General features: G+C 46.3%; 1 protein-coding gene across 1 annotated transcript in view; it reads left to right on the top strand.

Annotated features, from left to right (window-relative positions):
• The window catches only part of SHISA6 (shisa family member 6), a 285,033-nt gene extending 266,262 nt beyond the window's left edge, over nt 1-18,771 (top strand). The window contains exons 6-7 of the mRNA XM_014962652.1: nt 4,922-5,074; nt 13,981-18,771. Of these exons, the coding sequence (XP_014818138.1) occupies nt 4,922-5,074; nt 13,981-14,531 (704 nt within the window). The 3' untranslated portion in view covers nt 14,532-18,771. The remainder of the gene's footprint in view (nt 1-4,921; nt 5,075-13,980) is intronic.
• Nucleotides 18,772-22,739: the final 3,968 nt, after the last annotated feature.

Raw genomic sequence — 22,739 nt, 5'->3', positions numbered from 1 at the left:
CATCTGAGCCTTCAAAGGACTGAGCAGAAGGCAGTGCTGGGGAAGCAATGTGTGCTTTGACAGAGGACTGAAGCTATGCTGAGCTGAAGCTGAGCAGCAGAAGGCTTGGTTGTATCAGCTTCTCCTAGGTGACATTGTTTGCTTTCTCTGGGTGAATGTTTTAAAAGGCGTCTGTTGAAATGTCTTGCAAAATTCACACAACATATGTGCAGACTCGTATGCAAATATGGAGCACATCCCTTTTGCCACTTGAGCTTTGTTTAAAACTTTGCCATAAATTCAATTTGATTTTTTTTCTTGGGTATCATCTGCTCCTGTCCTTGTACATGAAAGGTTTTGTGCTGCATGTAAACACGCTTTGAAACAGAAACTGTCTTCTAAGAACAGGGGCAGAGAAAGACACTTCAAGAAGACTTCAGGTCTAATTTTCACAACACAAGTCTCCAGTGTTAGGAATCCTCAAACAGCTTCTGAAAACTTGCAGAAAGTTTGCAAAGCCCGGACAACAAATGAGGCTCTTGCTCAACTTAGAGTGACTTTCTTTCCTTCCCATGTGGGTGACATGTCAACCACAGACCATATATCCTTTTTAGGATATGGGATGCAGCAGGAACCATGTTCCTCTGGCAGTCCATGCTTGCAGGCAGTGCTCCTGGTCCTTTGGATGTGGAGACTGCTCCAGGGCAGCACCTTCCCAAGATTTTATTCAAGAGCCTTGTCTGAATGGATCAGGGGAGCTCTTCTGAGCCTGGCCCATGAATCCACACAGTTCTCAGGGAAATACAATAGGGTTTGGACTGGGCCAACAATTCTGGTTCACAAAGCAGAAGAAATGCACAGTTCTTGCTTGGTAGGGGTCCAAGAAGAGAGATTAGAGCTGCAAAGGAAGAGTCTTTCTCCACAGAGATGACTGCTCCCTTCCTGAGCTTATCATGCCAGCATCATGCAGCCTCATGAGCTTTTGGCAGTGATGTGCCATCCTTCCAGCCCTGCCAGTGGCTGGAGTAATGCGGTCAGAATACTGTGAGACCGCTGATGCTCAGGAGATGAGGAAATGCTGCAGAGCTGAGCCCTCTTCTGCTGAATTAATCAAAGAGACGCTGGCAGAATTTTAAGATGTTGCATCGGCTGCAAAAAGGTGTGGTTGCTTCAGTGCTGCAGCATAGATAATTCAGAACCCAAGAGAGATGACACTGCTGGATGATGTTCCCGTCTCTGATGTGTGTGCTATGCACTGGGTGAGCTTTGTTTCCTCCACGTTCCTCTGCAAATTTGCAGCTTTGTGAATTGTGCCCCAAATGCGTGATGTGTCAGGGAGGCATAAAATGGCACGTGGCTGCAGGGAGGTGGTGAGGAAAAAGTGCACTAGTACTGACTTTCAAAGGCAATCCCAGTAACCATGGGACATTTCCATTTCCCAGTGGTCATCTCCCATTTCCCAGTATGTAGAGCTGGACTGGAATGACTGGGAATGTTGGGGAGCAGAGCAATGTACAATTTCAGCTGCCTTGCAGGGAATAGGGAGACCTTCTTATTTCCATCCTGTTAATTAATTCTCCTGCATCTTCCATAGGAGCCAACAAACACCTCAAACAAAAAGGAGAGAGACCAGAGAACAGCGTGACTCAAATATATTGCATAAGTGAAGAATTACTGAGAAACCTCCACTGAAGTGGTCCCAGAATATTAATTGTAAAAGATAATTCTCCTTAGCAGAGTCTCTCAGTTCTCTGATCTTGCCCTCAAAGTACATTATGCAAAAGACATCTGAAATTATCTTTGGTCATTTCAGTTTATCCCTCATTTTGCTGAATGATGGGTAGTGAATTTCAAGGTGACTTCTAATTTACCAAAACCATTATGGTTTTTTCCTGACTGACTGGATGGAAAAAGCACAAGCCCATCTGGATAAATGTGTGGCACTTGATTTCACACACCTCATGCAAGCAGTCAATTAATGCTCCTGCTTTGGCACTGAACACAAATTCCATACATATGACAGGGCTTATTTCAGCATGTCCAAACCTCCATGCAAAATGGAGATTAGATACAGGTTCTGGCTGAGAAATTTGCAAAGAGATGTTACCCCAGGGTCCTTGCCACACAAGCACAAATAAGAGTGGGGACATAGTTTCAATGCTGATACAGTCTCTGTTTACTGGATAATATCTAATCAATTGTTTCCAGCACCCTGATGAATATGATGCACTGCCTAATCCTGTAGTCAGTCTATTAGACATGGATTGAAGTCATCAACAAGAAAATAATGTTCTCAGAGAGATGACACATGAGCTATATGCTCACTTGGGGCTATATTCCTTTTGCCAGACAATAACCCCATTCCAGGAGCGCAGAGATGTACATAAACAATACGAAAGAAGAGTTTATTAACCGAGATGGTTATTGCATTTTTAAGAGGAAATTTTCACTGTTGCTAAATTCCATGAGAAAATGCCTTGTAATTTCTGAGAACTGGGAACAAAACAATGCTCTGGCAGAGAGCTGTGCTGTTCCTTTGCTGTGAGGTGGCCGACACTGGCTCTGCTGTTGAGCCAGAGGACAGCATGTGGGTCTTGCTGAAATGTGCCAGGCCCCTGTTGCTGCCAGAGAGGTTTTCTTCCTCTCACCTTGCTTTGCTAGCAGCGGTGGAGGACGGCACAAGACAGGGTATCCCGTGCTGGTGCCAGACTGGTGGTGAAGGAGAAGGGAAGCTGTTCCTCCACCCGCGGGTCATACCTTGGACATAGCTGGGGAAGAGCACGCTGCTGTGATTCTTTCTGCAGGAAACTTCATCGCGAGGAAGCTCATGGAGCAGCAGAGTGCACAGAATTGCTGATAAAAGGGGCAGAAAGGAGCAAGGGTTGGCTTTCTTGACATGGTGGTTGCAATTCAAGTGTCTAAACATGAGTGGCATCAAGTCTCTGCTGGGTGCCACATCACTTCTTCCAGCCCGTTGTGAACGTCTCAGGTACACTGGCGTATCCCAAATGAATCAGGTGCCTCTGAATTGAGCACTGGGCACATAGCTCTACTGAGAGCTGCAGAGGAGTGTTCTGACCATGCTGGCTTTAAGAAATCTTAGGCAGGTTTGTGCCAGGAGACAAGACTGTCTCAGCCTGTCTTTGACTGAGAAGCATGTGTACAACGTGAGGGGTAAGTGACAGAAGGTTTCAAATGTCTTGGGAAAGTCACAGTAAGGAAAACTGTGGAGACAGCTCTGCATCCCCACGCTCAGACATGCATGGGAGCTACTGGGGCCATTTCTGGGGAACAGAGATCACCAAGGACGTGGTGAAATGTAAGTGCCCAGAAAGGAGAATGCTGTTCTGCGGTTTGACTCAAACAGGAGTCAGGCAGCAGGAGAAAGGCAGCAGGGGAGGAAGTGGCCTGACTCCTGCAAATTTTTTTTTTGGTAGGAAACAGGTTAACTTGTGACTCTAGAAAAATCTTTTCTGAAAGTAGAGTCTGCACTCTACTTGGGTGGATTTTGTTTAAAATTTTTGTGGGAGACGAAGCAGTGTAGCGAATGTTTGGACACTGCACAAATGTCAAGGTGAAATTCCCCTGCCACTCAGTTACTTTTGGGTAGAACCTGTGCTATCATCACAACCAGTCCATGGTTTGGAGGAGGTACAAGCGTCCACAAGTGTGTACTGAGTACATGTTGCATTGCTCTTCATGACCACATTTTAGAGGGGTGGAAAACAGTAATGTGGGAACCCAAGACTTGGGCATTCTGCCATGAGTCAGCTGTACTAGAGAACTTGGCCTTCTGATTTCATGTTCACTCCATGCCTGAAGTGGCCTCCTTAGCCGTTTGGCTCCGTTAATGCAATCCTACCACTGCTGCAAGCTCCCACAGAGCCCACTGTAGTCTGTTCTAGCTTTGCTCCTAATAATTGAAGCTCCTACTATTTTTAATACTCTTATCTCTGCCTATTATAATACCTGAACACCTGGGAGTTATAAACACAATTCAACAGGTCCCTGCCCCTTGGCTGAGCTGATGAAGAACCATTTTCCATCCAGCCTGTAGCAAAGGACCTTGATTTCAACACCAGACAAACTCTGCAGATTGTCTGGACTTGACTTTTAACATCCAGGCTCAGGGCTAATCTTTATTGACAGTGTCCTCAGTATTACCATGCTGGCAGTGGGCATTTTGACACTGGCTGGGGACTCTCTCAGTGACCAACAAAGTGAAAAAAATTAGAGGACATTTTCCATGCTTCAAGGACGGCCCCCCTCCTTTCCTGCTTCAGGAACCTCTCCAAACCTTACCTTGTCTTCTGTTGGCACCAAGATGTACACCCTACAGCTCCACTTCCCACTTACCTGTGTGCATGGGAAGCACGGCCATCTCTAGAGCCCACCAGAACCCGTGGGACCATGAAAGGCCCAGGAGCCTCCAGGTTCAGAGCATTAATCAGAACACTGGCATGCTGAGAGAGCAATTTGATTATTAGCTCCATTTAAAATAACCCCATAGGCCCATTCCCATGGCTTAGAGGGTGGGGAAAGCACAGCTTGCTAGGGTGAAGGTAGATGATGCTGCCCAAGCTCCTGCAGGCTGCAGTAGGGTCAGTCCACAGCACTGTGACAGCCCTCCACAGTAATTGAGGGGACTCACATTCCACCAGACTCTCTGTCCTGCTGTCAGGAGGCCTGATTCATCTATGTGCTTTCCAGGCAGCAGTTTGCTTCTCTCCGTAATCGCTGTAGACAAGGAAACGACACCACAGGAATCATTTTTGACTGGTCTGGCAGCACCAGTTTGAATTAGGTCCAATGGCTTGTCACTGAGGCTGGCTCAGATACAGCTCTTGTCCCTGGCAGATTCTGGGGGAACGACTTAACTCTCTCAACTTGTTTTGTGCACACTGTGGACATGCCTTTCTCTGTTGTTCTTCCTTTTTTCCAGACAAGCCGCGAATGAACAACATCCTCACTTCTGCCACCGAACCCTACGATCTGTCCTTCTCCCGGTCCTTCCAGAACCTCTCTCACCTCCCACCATCCTACGAGTCTGCTGTCAAGACAAACCCAAGTAAATATTCTTCTCTGAAGAGACTAAGTAGGTGTCAGCTCATTCAATTTCTTTTGTATCTCATTGGCTTGTAAGCCACAGTGGGCACAATGTTAAGGCAATAATCTTCCTCTCTCTGTCATTGTACTGCCCAAGTTGGCATCTCCGGTAATGACTCTTTTGACTGCCGCTTCCCATCAAGGAAGAGCACAGAGAAAGAGTCACTTCATTACTGTGAGAGCACATGTGATTATTTGCTTACTGATGTCCTTGCTGTGCTGCCTCCCACGGCTCCACCTTGTATCTGCTCCTGAGTCACTAGAGAATCCTTTTTATTTCTGCTGGAGCCAAGATGAGCCAAACTAGCTGCCTCAGATCAGCTGAGCTCGCCTTGGCGTACCCAGGGCAGATATTTCACCACCCGTGGGGGTAGCTGGAACCAGATGACAAACTCAGGCCAACAGAAAGCTGCTGAAATGGTTGGGAGCATCTGTTTCAGTAGAACATCAGCCTGCCTTGAGCAGTGCTGTGGTCTGCCACATTTCATGGTGTACATGTCCGGATCTGGTCCTGCCCCACGCCCTGCACTGATTCAGTGTGTCTCTTATATTTCAGAATGTTGCTCAATGCCCTGTTCACAACAGTTAGTGACTGCTCTGGTTTATGTATTGTGTTGTTCTTCCAACTTCTCTGTTAATGCTCCAGCCCATCAACTTTACTGATGGCAAACTCTTCAGCTTTGGTGGGATTATGAAATAAGTGGTATTTGTGTAGGCAAATGCTCTCTCCAGATTCATACACTAGGTTTGTAGTAGGTTTGTAGTATGAGCATTTTCTGGATGCAGCCACGTATTCACATTGTCTAATTTAGAGAAATAACTTAGGTGTTTGTACTTGCATTAGCTTCATTGGAGGTAGGTGAGGAGGAGGAGCAGATCCTACTTCCTTATTCTGTATGAAATCTGTGTTCTCAGTTTAGCCAGCTAAGTGAGACACACCAAATTAAGTGGCAGGAATGCCTTTGAACTGTCCATACCAAATCTCTGTGTGGAAGATTTTCCAGAAAATAAAATGGAATGGAAATGTAGTACATAACAAATCTCATCCCACTCCTTGGCACTTCAGTGCGGGACTCATGTACATGTTTAACATTAAGGCAAATATATTTGATGTACTTAAAAGCAAGCATGTGCTTAACCATGTTGGAGAGCAGAGATGAGGTATTTTGTGATTGGAGCCTGCCATCTTCCCTCTTCAGCACACCACGCACACAACTCTGCTTCTGCCACGAGCTTTGTTCCTCGGTAACACCTGGATCTCACACTCAACCACAAACATTATTCCTCACCACAGCCCGGTGATGAACTGCCCATGTTCTTGAGCAGCTTTGATGATACTTTGATAATACTGGAAAACCCTTGAAATCATAACATTGCAATACGACTCCTATAAAATGTCCCCATTTTGGGGTGATGATTTGTTTTCATTTCTCAGCTGAAATGAAAATTCATTGGTATAAAAATGTTACCCCCTAGATAGCCCCCAAAACTGCTGCTTCACTTGTCATTGATTTGCAGTGCCTGGGATTACCTGGGATACAGAGTCTGTGGGGGATCTCTGTCCTGGTGTCACTGAGATTGGTTAGAGAAGTGCTCACCAGGAACAGCAACAATGGATGCTCCTGTGGTAATGCAGGAGATGGTCAAGACCTCTTCCAGCCTGTGGTTCGTTTATTGCATAAATGCTCAGTGAAATCTCCTTGAGCTCTATGTTAAAGTGACTGATGTATCTCACTGAAGCATTAAAAAAACACAAATGAATGTTAACTGAAACTCCCACCCCTTCCACAGCCAGCACCTGGAGTTGTATGTCAGATTTGAACACCATCCTCTACCTACATCTACAATGCTGACTTGATTCACACTGAGTATAAATTCACTCACCCCAAGCAACGCCATCCCTGCACTGAGCAATGCTAAGTGGTGTCTTATTGGCCTGACATGTTGCATGCAGAAAATTTTGCAGGATCCTATCTGTCCAACCTGCCCCTCAGCAGAAGGGAATACGTATTGAACTCTAGCACTGTATTTCCTAGATATTTGTCTAAAATGACAAAAATAGACTTGTGTTGAGGTGCCAAGCTTAAATGCCTTCAAGAGTGTGCTGAGCATGAGCAGTCTCCCTCTTTTCCTCTTTTCCTGATCTTCTGGACAGCTGTTTTATCTGTCCCCATTCAGAGGATACCTGGCAGTTCACGTGAATCTAAAAACATGTGAGTCAGTCTTTGGCCATTGGCCTGAGGGAGGGTCATTCACCCCCTGTTTTCCAGCAGCATTGGCCCTAGGAAGGAATCTCTGCACACTGCAATGGAGTAGCAGATATGTATCCATCGATGGCAGGTCTGGACACAGTCCAGTCATCTCTTGCAAGGCACCTAACAAATGCCAACACCCTCTATGTTTGAGTAACTAAATAAGCAGTTTCAGCTCTGAAAGTGCTAAGCACTCCATGCTCCCACTGCTCTTGCATATTCTCAGCACCTCTAAAATCACTGAATCACTTTCTTATAGATGGTCTCCTCTGAAGGCAAAGAAAAACAGGCACCCAGCTTCTAGACCTTTCCAGCCAATGCTGAATTTGCAAAAGAATTATGTGGGTGTTTATTTTTCAGATTTAAAATTACTTGTTTCTAATGAATTCCCTGCCATGGATTAAAAAAAAAAAAAAAAAAAAATAGTACTCATTTAGGGTTTGCCTTAGCTAGGTGGGTTTTTTTAGCTTTATGCTAATTGGTTACCAATTACTTTGAGGTTCTTAACATGTTCATGAAGACACTGGTATTGACACTCCCAGCTCTTTGATCCAAGCTACAAAGGGGTCATTTTAGGGTAAAGAACAAGTGTCAAAAAAAAAAAAAAAAAAAAGAATATTCTGAAGAGCTCATTAACAAACATAGTATTCCTATTCCAGTAAAACAAAAGGTTTTGGATACTTTTTAAATTGGTGTTTCAGTTATTTGTCTGGATTTCTTCAGGCTTGCCAGACAGCTAAAGGCCACTTGTTTTCCCACAGTTAGCAGAGACAAATACTGAAAAACAGTTTCTGCCCAAGAGCATCTAAATTGAATAATCAAGGCACATCCAGGAAGAAAGAGTATTTAGTATCCAGAGATGAGGAGAGAGAACTCGGCAAGGGTATAGTCAGATCCACCTCACCCTACTTTAGCCATCCAGCACTCAGGCCTTCTGTGTCTTTGTTCAGACACCTCTGTCATCAGGAGAAGGACAGTCATCTCCACGTTATAAGGAACACTGAAGGTCCCAGTCTCTCATTGACACCGAAGTTGCTGGATAACAAGCCTAACTTTTGATGCCTAGAGCTTATTGAAGTACATCCCACTCTAGGAGACTCATCTAAGTGATTTGGGCAAGAAGGATGAGATGAGTCGTACCTTCTGCCCATCCTCGTGTGTCCCTGGGGAATGTCCAGCTCGGGCAGGGGAGCTCCTCACTGCTGGATTTGCAGGGCAGGCACTCACTTCTGCTGGCGTTTGACTGAGGAAGCAGCACCACAGCTCCTTCTCCTTCCAGAACAAGGGCTTGGAGATAATCCAGGTCTTTTATAGAGCATTAGGAAAGAGGTTGTATGCTGCACAGAAGCCACTCAGAGCCAGGTCCCATGGAAGCAGTGAGCTTTCTGCTTCCACAGCTGTTTTCCTCTTACTTCAGAGCACAGCCCACAGAAAACCCACGTGGCAGGAGGATTTCTGAGGAGCAGGGAGCCCTCTCTGTGGGAAGCTCTGTGCCAGCTCTGCCCTAGCAGCCCGTCAGGCTGGAGTGGTGGTGGGTGGCTGTGGGAACACAGGGCTGAGCAGGAGCAGCCGTATTCATCCTGTCCTTCCCAGCACTCCAGGGAACTGCTGCTTCCAGCTTAGTAAGAAAGGTCAGTCAGGAAGGAAACGAATATTTTAAGGCATATTAAAGCACTTGGTATTGGCTAAAGAATCATCACAAATGACTAGGCAACTTAAAAATGTTAAGGACAATTAAAACCAGAGAAACTACGATGGCTTTACATGCATACACATATACACACATATTTTAACCATGTTAACATAGAACCATGGAGGAGTTGTACTCTGCCTTTCTGGATGGTTTCTTAGAGGTGTTGAGGTGAGATGTGCCAGTAAAAGCACTCATTTGGGGCTCTCCCTCCAAATAGGAGGGGGAAAAAAAAACTGCCCGAGGGCAAATCAGCTTTCCTAAAGCCAAGTCAGATGAAGAACTCAAGCACTCCTGAAGTTTGGTGAGACCAGCCCCAGTCAACTGGCTGCATCAAGAGAAGTGTGGCCAGCAGGTCACGGGAGGTGATTCTGCCCCTCTGCTCTGTGCTCATGAGACCCCACCTGGAGCTCTGTGTCCAGCTTTGGAGTCCTCAGCACAGACAGGACATGGACCTGGTGGAACGGGTCCAGCGGAGGGCCACGAAGATGATCAGAGGGATGGAGCACCTCTGCTGTGAAGACAGGCTGAGAGAGCTGGGCTTGTTCAGCCTGGAGAAGAGAAGGCTCTCAGGGTACCTTACAGCAGCCTTTCAATATCTGAAGGGAGCTACAGGAGAGCTGGGGAGGGACTCTTTGTCAGGAAATGTAGTGATAGCACAAGGGGTAATGGTTTTAAACTGGAAGAGGGGAGATTTAGACTAGATACTAGCAAGAAATTATTTACTGTGAGGGTGGTGAGACACTGGCACAAGTTGCCCAGGGAGGTCGTGGATGCCCCATCCCTGGAGGGGTTCAAGGCCAGGCTGGATGGGGCTTTGGGCAACCTGCTCTAGTAGGGGTGTCCCTGCCCAGGGCAGGGGGGTTGGAACTCGATCTTTGAGGTCCCTTCCAACCCAAACCATTCTATGATTCTATGATTCTATGATCAATGTTCCAGAAACTGCCAAAGGAGGAAAGAAAGGGGGAGTGGGGAAAGAAAATAAAAAAATCAACAAAAATACCTGCAGTAATTGTGATTTCCAGTAATTCTGCTTCCATGTGTTTGAAAAAGATTAGTGAAACCCCAGAAGTATGAGATTGGCTTAAAAAAAAAGAGAAATATCTGTCAATCAATAGACCAGTGATTTCTTTCTGACGGCTCATCAATTATGGCCTTTTGAAATCCACTTAGGACACATTTTTGAATTTTGAAGCACACCCATGAGGGAGAAACCTATTTGATTGTAATTTCATTTTGGCTAAAATCACAAATGTCATCTTTCACATGAGGCTCAATGGGAAGATAAGGGGTGGCAGTGTCACCGTCCCAGGGAACTGGCTGGTGCAGTGCAGAGGAGATGAATCAGACTGGATGGTTCCAGGTCCTGGAGACATTTTGATTCTAACAAACTGTGCAACCAGATTTCCACAGTTCCCACCTCCACCCACTGGGTGAAGCACCCGCTGCCTCCAGTCCCAAAAGCCTGGAGCTGTATTTGTGTCACTGCTTTCCCCAGAAAAGCTGCAGTTACAGAGCTGTGCTGAGCTTCTTGGTGTGAAGAAACGAGTGTGATACAGCATGCTCAACCTGTTATCCAGCAATGTGCTCCATGGCTGGTCCAGCGACACTCATGAACTGACACCACCTTTCAGAGGCAACAGCCTGTTAAATGTCTGTCTGGTGCCTGTTGTTCACAGGAAACTACCCTTTTGGCTTTGATCCCTTTAAGATGGAGATGCGAAGTTTGTCTACACCTGAAAATGTTCTCAGAATAGCTGTGCCAACATCTAAGCGTGTCTCTCAGTATCACGGGAGGAGACAGCCTGCCCCAGCTTAGAAACACCTTTGAAATGAAATCAGTTCCCTGAATGGTTCAGCAACTGCCAGCTAAAGGCCATGCAGGCTTCTACACTGCTTACATGGGTGGAAGAGGGAAGGAAAGGATATTTTTAATGCTCCTAATTGGCAAAACTTTTAAAGCGTAGAGCATGCTGCATTTTTTTTATCCAAATTAGCAAGGAACAACTTCAAACCACTTTTAATCATCTGACTCTGCTGTCTCACCAGCAGACCCAGACCACTGTAAACCTCCCATAAGCTGGTTTAGCTCCTGCTGGCAATTACCACAGCCAGGTGTGAGCATCCAAGCACATCTCCATTTGGGATGTTCTCTGCTTTAATTACATCTATTGAGAGTCACTTGGGCAAATCCAGTGGAACTTCTCTCATCCAGAGCAGAGACCAAGTGCCAGAGCACTAATTGCTTAGCTCCAATTCTATGCCCAGCCTCAAGCATCATTATCAAGCCTGTGCACACTAAGTGTGTGCAAGTCTATCTATGGCCACATTATAGAATACAAATGTCTAAAATCGCTCTTGCTCTATGGAATTTCCCCAGTCCTTCTCAGGCTTTCTAGAAGGTGATTTTAAAGGCAGAAGAGTTTGAGGCCAGGGGAGCTGCTGTTTGACATTTGCAATTGCATACTCTTCCAAGAAGATTTTGATTGAAAAAAACCAAACACTAATTCCTACAATATATACTCTGGAGAGTAAATCCCACCAGCAGCAAGCATGCCAGTGGAGGAGATCTCTGGGCAACCCTCATGCCTTGGTGGTGTATAGGCTATAAAGAGCTTGTCAGCAACAGAGGTACCAACAGGCCATGGATTTCAGCACACGTGCTCTCACCTTGTATTTTTGGATGCTGAGACATGGGGATCCACCACCCTCCTCACGGGTCCTCTGGATTATGTGGACTGTTCGCAGGACCATGAAGAGCAGGGTCCCAGGGGCATTGCTGAATGTGTGGGAGAGGAGATGAGAAAATTCGTGGGTGAGATCATCCAGCACGGGATGCTTACAGCACTCCAGGGGTTGGCTGAAGAACTTAAGGTCCCAGTGTTTAACTCTTATCTTGTGAGAAAACTCCTGGGGTGTTGTCAGCACCAATCATGTATCATAAGGCATTGACATTTCTTCAGAAAGCACACTGCCTCATGGGACAGCCGGCCAATTGTCTTTATTTCTCAGCCAATGTGGTGCATAAAACCTATAGAGTTATGGCTACATCAGAGGAAATAGGAAATTTCCATGCCATATTTAACCTCTAGGTCTGTTGAATGCCTACAGACACTCTAAGAATCCAAAGTGGGACCATATATCTCACCCACATCATGAATGCCCATACTATCTGCAGTAGAGCTTTACATTCACTTAAACTTCCTCAGAAATTCCATGTATGTGAAATTTTCCTCTTCCACCCTCTGATACTTTCCTATCTTACAACACCTACTACTGAACAAAATACTGGAGCTGAGAAAATCAATTCCGTTCCTCTTTATTACCACTAGAAATCTTTATTACCAGAAATCTTTATCGTGCTTGGCTTATAAGCAAGAGACTTTCCAAAGGAATTTTATGACATCCCAGAAGCTGGCCAGGATATATAGGAAATTATGTCTTTGCCCATCAACGCTTGGCTCAAGATTTGTAGCTAAAGGATTTCTTAGTTTGTGTGTGTGTTTCCAGCTCTGTAGTCTCTATGCCGGGCTGGTCCCATGAGGTCATTTTGAAAGAGACCTTGTTTCCTCTGTAAGGTGGAGAAATTTGCTTTACCTTTGCATGAAGAAACCCCTTCCTGCAGACCAGTGGGTGTTGTGCTGTCTTCTCCAGGGAGAGGATGAGTGCTTGCCAGGCATCTGGGATGAGTCTCACTCTGGGGTCTTCTGAAGTCACTGATGAGCCAGAAAGAATGGGACATTTTTGGAAATGTCAAGAAAACATTTCAGACAAAAAAAAAAAAAGAGGAGGAGGAGAAGGGGTCATGCAGATAATCAGTGCTGAGCTTTGAACATGCTTCCATTCCATGGAGGGCAGCATTATATTCTTCCATTTGTGACAGTAGACTTCTGGTAAGGGACTGATGGTCCGTGCTTTACACCACTACAGCAACAGGTACATCATGACAGTTCACAAGCTGCACTGGGCTTGAAGCACAGGGACTGCTCATCCTCCTGCCAGGTAGGTAATCACAGTAGCCCACTTTAAGGCATCAACAACATCAAAGGGGGTTACCAGAAAGTTCTTCAAATTACAAGTTGGTTGAACCAGATCATTTCAGCTGCTGTAGGATTAAAGTGATATATCAGGGTACACCTGCAGCAGCCAACATCCTCTCTGAGTCTGAGGCATTTATTCGAAAGTGAAGAGGAAGAGGGTGGGTATGTGTATGTTTGTGCTGAGTTCCTGTGCATCAAAGAGATTGTTTAAGACACAGAAACAGCAAACTGAGAAAGAAACATTCCATGGGATAAATTCTATAATAACAACCAACGTGTCTGAAAAAGTGGAAAAGGAACCCTTAAGCAGATGATTCAGTGTCTTGGAGAGAGCATTCCATGCCCACCAAACCTGCTTTGTGATCACATTTACAAATATTCAAAAATAGTAATTAAAAATATGATGAGGGGACTTCTGGATTCCAGAGCATATCCACATCTGAGGTCAGAAACAAGGAATGAGTTTCCTCAAAAGGGGAACTTGCCTGCCTCAGCTCACCTTCTCTGGGCATTATGAGTGTATTGTGACAGTGACATTTGGTAATTTCTCCTTAACTTGCTGTTTGTGTAAATCACACGATACCATGATCTATCTGGTCTTGACAGTGTATGGAGTCTGTTGGGTCATGGTGCGAGAAGGTGTGATGCATTGCAGATGGATTGTACCTGTCTGCATGCAATTATAACTCTCTGTCTGCCATAAGCCCATGGTGACACAACCCACACGGGGCTGACGTCTCTCTGGCAAGGCAGCACCCTGATGTGGATGTCCATACCCAGGTCCAGCTGCTGGTAGATGGTCCCTTGGGTCTCACCAGGAGGCTGCTTTGAGGCTGTGTGCTGTACTCAGCCCCTTTTCACCCCATGGGACAACACTCTGACACATCTAACTGTTCTCTTTCCTTTCCCACAGCTGACAAAGAGGCTGATGAATACTACATGAGGAGGAGACACCTGCCCGACCTGGCAGCCCGGGGCACACTCCCTATCAACGTCATCAAAATGTCTCAACAGACCAACCACAGGGACAGGCCTCGCCGTCCCATCAGGGCCATGTCCCAGGACAGAGTGCTGTCTCCTGAGAGGATCATGCCCGAGGAGTTTAGCATGTCCTATGAACGGATCCTCTCAGACGAGCAGCTTCTGTCCGCAGAGCGCCTCCACTCCCAAGACCCCCTGCTCTCCCCAGAGCGGTCGGGGTACCCCGAGCAGTCTATGTCGCGGGCATTGTCACACACAGACGTCTTTGTATCAACACCCGTCTTGGATCGCTACAGGATGACAAAAATGCACTCCCATCCTAGTGCCTCAAATAACTTGTACAATACCTTAGGTATGAACCCAACCTCTGCCAAGCGCCAGGCGTTCGCCTCCCGACGAACGCACACGGTAGAACAACTGCATTATATTCCAGGACACCACCACCACTACCGCACAGCGAGCAAAACAGAGGTGACTGTTTGATATGACCTCGTGCATTGTAGATACTCATTAAGGACTTGGGTGGCCACAGCACCCCATACTGCAGTGGCCTTATAGGCCAAGATAACCTCTAATAACTCAGTGTCTGAAAAGACTTCTCTGACAGTCCCATCCACGTTGTTGTTTTTAAAGCCACCCCTTCATTGGTGACGTAAGAAGAACCCAAGCAAGCAAAACAGATGACAGTGAGGGATAATAGAGGAAATTTCCTGACATGTATCAGTTTCTGTCAAAGAAAGCCATAGTAGTAGATGGCTCCTTCCAAGGGCTCACCTTCATCATCTCATTGTTTTTATGAATTCAGGACTTTTCAGTTGCAACAAGCAGAAGCAGTCTCAAGCAGCCCAAGACAGGGAGGAGGAAATGCAGCACCCCATCCTGGTAGGAAGGGGTCCCGTGCTCACTCCTCATGCCAACCCTCACGTTTGGCCTTTCTGTGGCAAGTACGTAAGCTTCTGGCTGCTGGGGATCACCTCCAGACTGCTCAAGATCAGCCAGCACCTATACATCTGTTCTTCCTCACCCTTGGAGCAAATTCAAGGGCAGACTTTCCTAGGGGACTGCCAGATCTAGGGGCAAGAATAGCGTGGCTGAGAAATAAAATTTTAGTTTATATTAAATATACTCATAAGATAAAAATATACTAGTGCCTACAAATCGCCTGCTCTCTCAGTGTAGGAAGTAGTGGGGTTGATGTGTTCAATAAGCACAAATATGCTGAAATGCTTGTTAGACCCTTTTCTCCACTCATGCTAGTATCCTGGTGTCTCCAGCATGTAAATAGGAAGGAGGAATAGGATTTCTCTTCCTCCAGCTTCTTCCCACTGCTGAACCTAAAGCACCAGAACCCGTTCAGCTTTGCACTGCTGAGCTGTGCTGGGGGAAGTCCTGTCTCCGCTGAGACCCCTGCAAGGCAAGGCTACCACACATTTCATCGAGCCTGGATTTCTCTCCAGAAGTTTATTTTCCTGAGAGCACTTTCCACTGGCCCACTTCCCATGTTTCTGAACATATTTTCTCCTCTCAGTTACAACCTCAACCTCCGTATGTAGCAAATCTTTTTCTAGCCCTTACCAGAAGCACAAAGCTGAGGGTGTCTGTCTACCGAAAAGCAGGTCGGTAACTTTCCATGATCTTCTCTCCATGTAATGGCCCCCCCCAAAAACCTTCCAAATTCCAATTCCACTGAGTACCAATCCTAACCATGAAGACAGTTACATTTCATGCATATAAAATATATATCCAGCGTAATTATAATAAATGGGCATGTTGTATATCTGATATAATGCTAATTAGATACTGTATATTTGTAAAAATCTTTAAAATGTAGACTCGTGGGTTCAGAATTTGTGAGGGTTTTACCTTTGGCTTTCTAGCCAGATTGGGCTTTGCTTTGATTTTTTGTTGATTTTGGTTCTGTTTTTGTTTTTGCCTTGTATTTGTATTCCTCTCAAATTCTGTAGAACTAACTCACACTAGAACATACTTCTGTGGCCAGCAGAAGGTCTCAGAGGTTTTGAAGGCCAACCAGACGCAATGCTAGACACTCTCCAGTGCCCATGGTGTGCACTCAAAGCCCCCACCACATACCCACACCCATGGTCCCAGTCCAAACAGTGGGCATGTTCCCTCTTCTGGGTGAAACGATGACTGACTTCGGGCTGTAAACTTATTCCCATACAGTACTGCTCTCTTCATGTCCTGCATTCCCACACTGAGTCTTTTCCTACACGGCTTTTCACGAAACTTTATTTGAATTAGCTCTGCCCCTTCTCCCTCCCCTCAAATACCTCCCACCTCCTGGCCTTAATGATGTTCCCAGCTGAAGATGTTGGTCCTGTAGCATACTATGATTGTCGGTTGCTGTGAGCGTGAGTCTTGTTTGGAGGCTTATGATGCAGCACCAGGTTTGCCTGGTGCAGGATAGGCAGGAGGAGCATGCTGTTTTCCCCCACGGGATTTAGAGGTAGGGCCTCAGTGGGGTGGCCATGTGGTCTTTCCCAGACTCTCCTGGGACTGCTGGAGCTAGTTGATGAGCTTTCTTCTGCCTCATCTGATGGAGACATGTTCAGAAAGGACTCCACCCATGAGAAGAACTGGGGCTTTGTTTGACGGAAACTGAGCTGAGAAGGAATAAGTAAGAGTCTCCCTGGTTCAAGTAGTTGTTACCATGCAGCCTTGGGCAAAACCATTCCAGGCAACAACCAGAATTATCGATGGATCAGGGTGGCAGTTCATGGCATGGGGCAGATGAGAGAGAAAAGGCTCACACCTCATCTCCTGACCCCTTCCCTTGATGGACACTTCTCTCCCCTGACTACCTCCAAGCTCCTCAGCTCAGTCACTGGATATTCCTTCACAGAAGGCAATCCCTGCAAAATATGTTGCCCGTGCTGACTTTCCCGCATACTGAAGTTTGTGACTCTTGTGAAGAGCAGAGAAATGCACATGGCTGATGGGCAGGCAGTCCCTGCTGAGGTTCTGGGGCTCTTCCATTCTCACTTGGCCCAAGCAAAGCCAGGATCTTCCCCTCTGCAAGCAGGGAGATGTGAACACTGTGGAAGAGGAGAGCCCACCCTAGAGTCTCCAGGAGTTGAGGTGGCAGAGTGGAGGAGCAGAGGTGACCATGTGAGGCCACGGGTAGGTGAACACTCCTCTTTTTCTGTTTCCATAGCTGTATGTCTCAACCTTTAGTCTTCATCTAAATGTTCCATTTGTGAACCAAGGAACTGCTGGACCAGATGCAAATATGGAAATTTTTTACTCAAGTAGCCCGCGCAGATGCTGTGCTCTGTTCTAGGCCATGTGACCTCAGAGCCTGCTCTTGTTCTGACTGACAAATGTCACAGGCCCTCTGCTAACTTGTTCTACCTGGGCAATAATCCTCCAAAGAAATCTTAGCCCCATTTCCTCATCTTTTCCACTCACTCAACTGTTTCAAGCAGATGTGTCCCTCAAGAACCATCAAAAAGCCTTTCTAGGCCAAAACTCTTCAGGGACTGAAACCAACACCAACCACCAACACTGAAAATTTTCAGCAAATTTCTTTGGGAGGGCACCATGCCCTGGATGACCACAATTTGTTCCTGGGCACCCTGTGTTCTCATGGCTTGCTTTGTGTGCTGGAAAGGGCTGTAGCTAAAGCAGTGGCATTTCAGCATGCACAGGTGTTCTTATGTCATTTTCTCCCTTATTCCTCATCCTGAGTGTCTGTCACTGAAAGGACACTTGGTCCAGGACTGGGTGTCACAATCCACAGCCTGGTCCCTAGCATTCTGGTTCCCTGTGGTCAACATGTGATGATAATGATATCACTTTCCTATTCTGCAGAGGCATTATGAGGGTTCGTACCATAATGTCTATGAAGTGCTTTGAGACTCTCTCACAACAGACACTGTGGAACAGCAAAACATTTTTATTAATAATTGTTCGTCACCGCTGTCCTGCCACATCGCGTCCGATGTGTTGCAATCAGTGTCTGTCCAGAAGGAGAGTTCTGGGGTGGGGGATGCAGTCCCCTGGGATTCCCATTGCTCTCCCTCTGGTCAGGGTCCCTCACAGGCCGCAGCTCTAAGGGATGCTGCTGCCTGCTTTGACCTTTCTGCTTTCTTCTCCTTATGTCTGAGTCACCACATCATTCTGCACTCAGGAGAAAAGCAGGAAGCAGTCACATTCCTATGTACAGTAAAATGTAACCTGCCTTGATAATCTAACATACTCTGAAGAATTGATCTGTCTTTTTCTCCAACCCACAGGTGGAAACACACATCTGTGGAGCGTCCAGTTCCCAGAGTGCATGTGCAGGGACTGGGGGAGGGTGATGTAGAAAAGTTTATATTATTTCCTACAAACTGATAATTATTTGCATTCCCCAAGCTGCAACACATACTAATAAGCTGCACTGGATTTTATACAACCCTCTCATTAGTACAGATATATGATACATGTATGTATATATATATACACACAAACACATATATATGCATACATACTGTAAAATGCAATCATTAAGTTCTGTACCAATCTAAGCTTCCAAACTGTATTGAATCACTCTTTGAAATGTGGAAAACTATTTTTAATGAACCACACAGATTACCACATGGAACAGAAATTTTGTCATAAAATTCTTCTAACCTGTGAATCGTGTTTTAAGGAAAAAAAATGAAATATTTTTCAATGTTTTAATGTTCCTTTTATAAATTATGATCTGTTACTTGGGGGTGGGGGGTGGGTGGGTGGGAAGAAACAGGGACAGTTACCCAGGAGTAAGCCCTCCTTTCCTGGCCTAGATTTGATTTCTGTCTACTGTTCTGCTAGCCTGGCTGGCTGCAAAGCTGCTCCCATGAACCCAGGCTTCCCACATGCATATTTCTGTTCTTGTGTCTATCAGAAGCATTCCCACCAGGAATCTGCAAGAGCCTGGCATCAAGTTTTTGTAAGAGATGGGTGGTTCCTGGGGGAACCAGCTGGGAAGATGTCTTCGTCTTCTTCCACCACAACTAACAAAATCATCATGAAACAGGGTAACTCTAACTGTATTTGAAGTAAGTGTTATAAATTGTGATCAATTTGCCATCTTCGGTTCATGTGATGGAGAAATAGCTTGTCTTAGTTTTGTTTCAGGTTTAGTGCTTAATCTGGAAGGAGGGACTCTGCTGAAATATATTTAACACATACAGCTTTCCTGTTCAAGTATATTTCAGACGAGTGAAAAGTTTGTAGGGAAAATAGGTGAGAAAGGGGCTTAAATATTTTCATAAAAAGGGTTGTTAGCAATAAGCCTGTGTTTGGGCTGCTTCTTAGAGAACAGCCACTTCTGTATTGTATGTCTGTGAGTGGATGGTAGAAGGTTCCGTTCCCAGCCTCTCTGAGCTGGTTCACGGCTGTCAAGGAGGTGCCCTCACCAAGCCCAAAGCCTGGGAAAACCGACCTTCACCTCACCTGCTGGCAGCCCGGAGGCAAGGGGAGAGTTGGACCATCCCCTTTGAGCACAGTCGTACAAATCTGAAAGAGATCTCAGCTCCCAGCACCGAGCGAGGCGGCGTCCTGTGTCTCTGCCGTGACCACACGATGTCCGGGAGGTCTCCATCCCCACCACCCTCACCCTCTGCCCATGTGCTTCGTAACGGCTCCTGACTTTCTGTCTGCAAAACTGTTAGACATTTTTGTAGCAAGAATTTCTTGGTTCTGAGAAAGAAACTTCTTACTGTAATATTTTTAGTTTGGGGAACAATATTTCCTAAGAGGGGTTAAGTGGATATTTTTGTGCTTTAGCCCAGTTTATGGATTCCATGTTTATTATACAGTAGTACTGAAGAGGAAGTACATTTGTATCTGTAACTTTGCACAGACTCTTGGTTAACCATTAAACAAGCTTCAAGATGAGCAGTATTTGACTGTTTTTCTCTGTATTATTCTTGTTGTTATACTTACCTGTAAAAGCACATTCTGTATGTACTGTAAACAAAAATATTATCAGTTTAGTAAAATTTAGAGTCTTAAGGATTTTTCCACTTTTGTCAGTAACAAATATTTATGGATTAAAAAATAAAGGCAATTTCAACATACAAATTGTTTCTTTTTTGATATCTGTTGGGGAAAAAAAAAAAGAGGCCATTTTCTTGGCTGCCTTCCCGATCTTTGTAATCAGCGTTTGAAAGGTAGATATCTATATTTCTGTGTGTAGTTAAATAGCATCTATTAAAATGAATGCTACAAGGTCTGGAAGAGTCATTATTTTTATATATTTATTTACTGCATTTCATTGTCATGCCAGAAAATAGCAGGGGGAGAAGCGAGACATTACTATTTTGCTGTAAAAATCTGTCATGCAAGCCTGTAAGGTTTTATTTTAAAGTTGCCCTTCTTTAATTTTGCATTCATAAACCATGATTCATTTCCCATCTAGAAACCCTTGTATTGCCAAGCCAGGATTCGTGAAATGTCCCACAGTGCAGGAGGCTTCAACAGGGGCTTTGCTTTTGCTATTGGTAACGTTGCACACGCAGTAGTTTCCCCATCGTTCTTCTGAGGTGTGAGAGGTGCCAGGGAGGCCAGAGTGTGTGGGGCTAAACAGCACCCACTGCTCCCACGGAGTGTGAAACTGCACTTTCATCTCTACCAGCTCCGAGTTTGGGGTTTCTTACTGCTACATCTAGTTGGGAAACGCGGCAGGGTTTTTCTCTTGCTTTTTGTGGAGGAAATGTCTGATTTTATATCTCCATTTTCCTATTAATTTGCCTTCAGCATTAGGTAAATTTGCTTACATCAAAGATTTGATAGCTGGTCATTGGGAAGGGTTGCTGGAAATCAGAATTGCTGCGGCATCAGCGCCCTTCCTCCGGGCAGCCCTGGGAGGGGAGGGAGGAGGGCAGGCACGGAGGGTGCTGCTTCTCTCCCAGCGTGGAGGGGTGCTGCTGAGATAACGTCACAGGGCCAACGCCCCAGGGATCGTCCCCCCCACTGCCTTCATGTCCTGCAAAGGTCATCGCATCCCCGTCGCTCACCCACCAAGCCCCAGGCTCTCCTCTTCAGCCTTTCCTCAGGCACAGCTTTCTGTTGCTTTGCTGCTCAGCTTAAATAAACAAGCTTTGAGGAGTAACACCCCACTACCATCAAGAGAAGACAATCATCTTCCAGGGTAGGTCCCTTGGGAAGACAAGACCCATTTGTAGCTCTTTGGCTAGAATAGTGCTTGAGGTCTCCTGTCTCCATAAAAGCAGAGCTCAGAGGCAGCAAGGCATAAGCAGCACATCCCAAGAAACACAGGAACCCAGTAGAGCTAATTAAAATGCATTTTTTAAGGCAGAAATTTCATTTTGCCTGGCAGTTCTATTCATAATTACCCAGTCCTTTGTAACACTAATAAGTGGGGAGGGAGCAATGGGGAATTAGCTAATTTCTCCACTTCCCATAAAAGGTATTGAAGAGAACAGCAGGATTTATGGTGTTGAGAGCCAATGATGACTGCGATGAAGCTAGAGCCAATTCTTACCTCAAAGGACAATAAATCCCACTGTTTCCAATTCCTGTAGTAATTGATTTCAATACTTTGGTGAAGAGCTTACTCTCTGTTAGCCAGCCTTCATTCAAGCTGTCTTCACTGGCCCTACTAAGTGATCTCTCCAGGATCTCTGGTGGTGGCCCAGAGAGGTGTCTCCAGTGGCCTGGGCACCACCCCAGATGAGGTCTCTGCCAGCCAGTCCCTGCAATGCAGGGTATGACTTTGTGTGTGTGACTGGAAGGACACTTTGGTGGATGTCATGAAAGCCGGTGAGCACTTGGCCTGCCCAGCACAGGCTGTCACAGCTGATGGCCCTGTTCCTGGGTAACGCAGCAGGTTGTATGGCAGGACACGGTGGTCCCTGCCCTCTGACGGCATGCAGCTGGCCAGAGCAGGGCACAGTTCATTGCCATGATGTCTGGGGAAGGTATGGGGATGAAGGCCCCACCTCCCCTCTCTGGGGAACAGGGGATGGTGCAGACCTGGCAGACCTGCCTGGTGGGACAGGGGCAGGCTGAGTAGTTCCCCATGACCCAGCAGATATCCTCACTGAGGACCCAGAGGCAAGAGAACACAGAAAGGGCGAGACCAGGTGTGGCAGAGGCTCTGTCAAATGAAAGACCTTTATCTGGAGGGAATGGATGACATCCAGAGGAAACTGAACAGGCTTGAGAGCTGGCCCCATGTGAACCTCGTGAGGTTCAACCAGGCCAAGTGCAAGGCCCTGCCCCTGGGTCAGGGCAATCCCAGGCACAAATACAGGTTGGGCATAGAATGGGTTGAGAGGAGCCCTAAGGAAGGAATTAGGGGTTTTGCTGTGTGAGAAGCTCAACGTGAACCGGTAACGTGCACTGGCAGTCCAGAAAAAGCCAACAACATCCTGGGCTGCATCAGACAAAGTGTGGGCAGCGGGGCGCAGGGGGGCAGGATTCTGTCCTCGGCTCCGCTCTGGTGAAACTTCACCTGGGGTACGGCATCCAGCCCTGGAGTCCTCAGCACAGAAAGGACATGGACCTGGTGGAACAGGGCCAGAGGAGGCCACGGAGATACTCCGAGGGCTGGAGGCCCTCTGCTGTGAGGACAGACTGAGAGAGTTGGTGAGGTTCAGTCTGGAGAAGAGAAGGCTCCGGGGAGACCTTAGAGCCCCTTCCAGTCTCTCAAGGGGCTCCAGGAAAGCTGGGGAGGGA

This window comes from Calidris pugnax, unplaced genomic scaffold (genome assembly GCF_001431845.1).
Source record: "Calidris pugnax isolate Ruff unplaced genomic scaffold, ASM143184v1 scaffold470, whole genome shotgun sequence".
NCBI classification, from domain to species: domain Eukaryota; kingdom Metazoa; phylum Chordata; class Aves; order Charadriiformes; family Scolopacidae; genus Calidris; species Calidris pugnax.
This window is presented reverse-complemented; position numbering and strand designations above follow the sequence as displayed.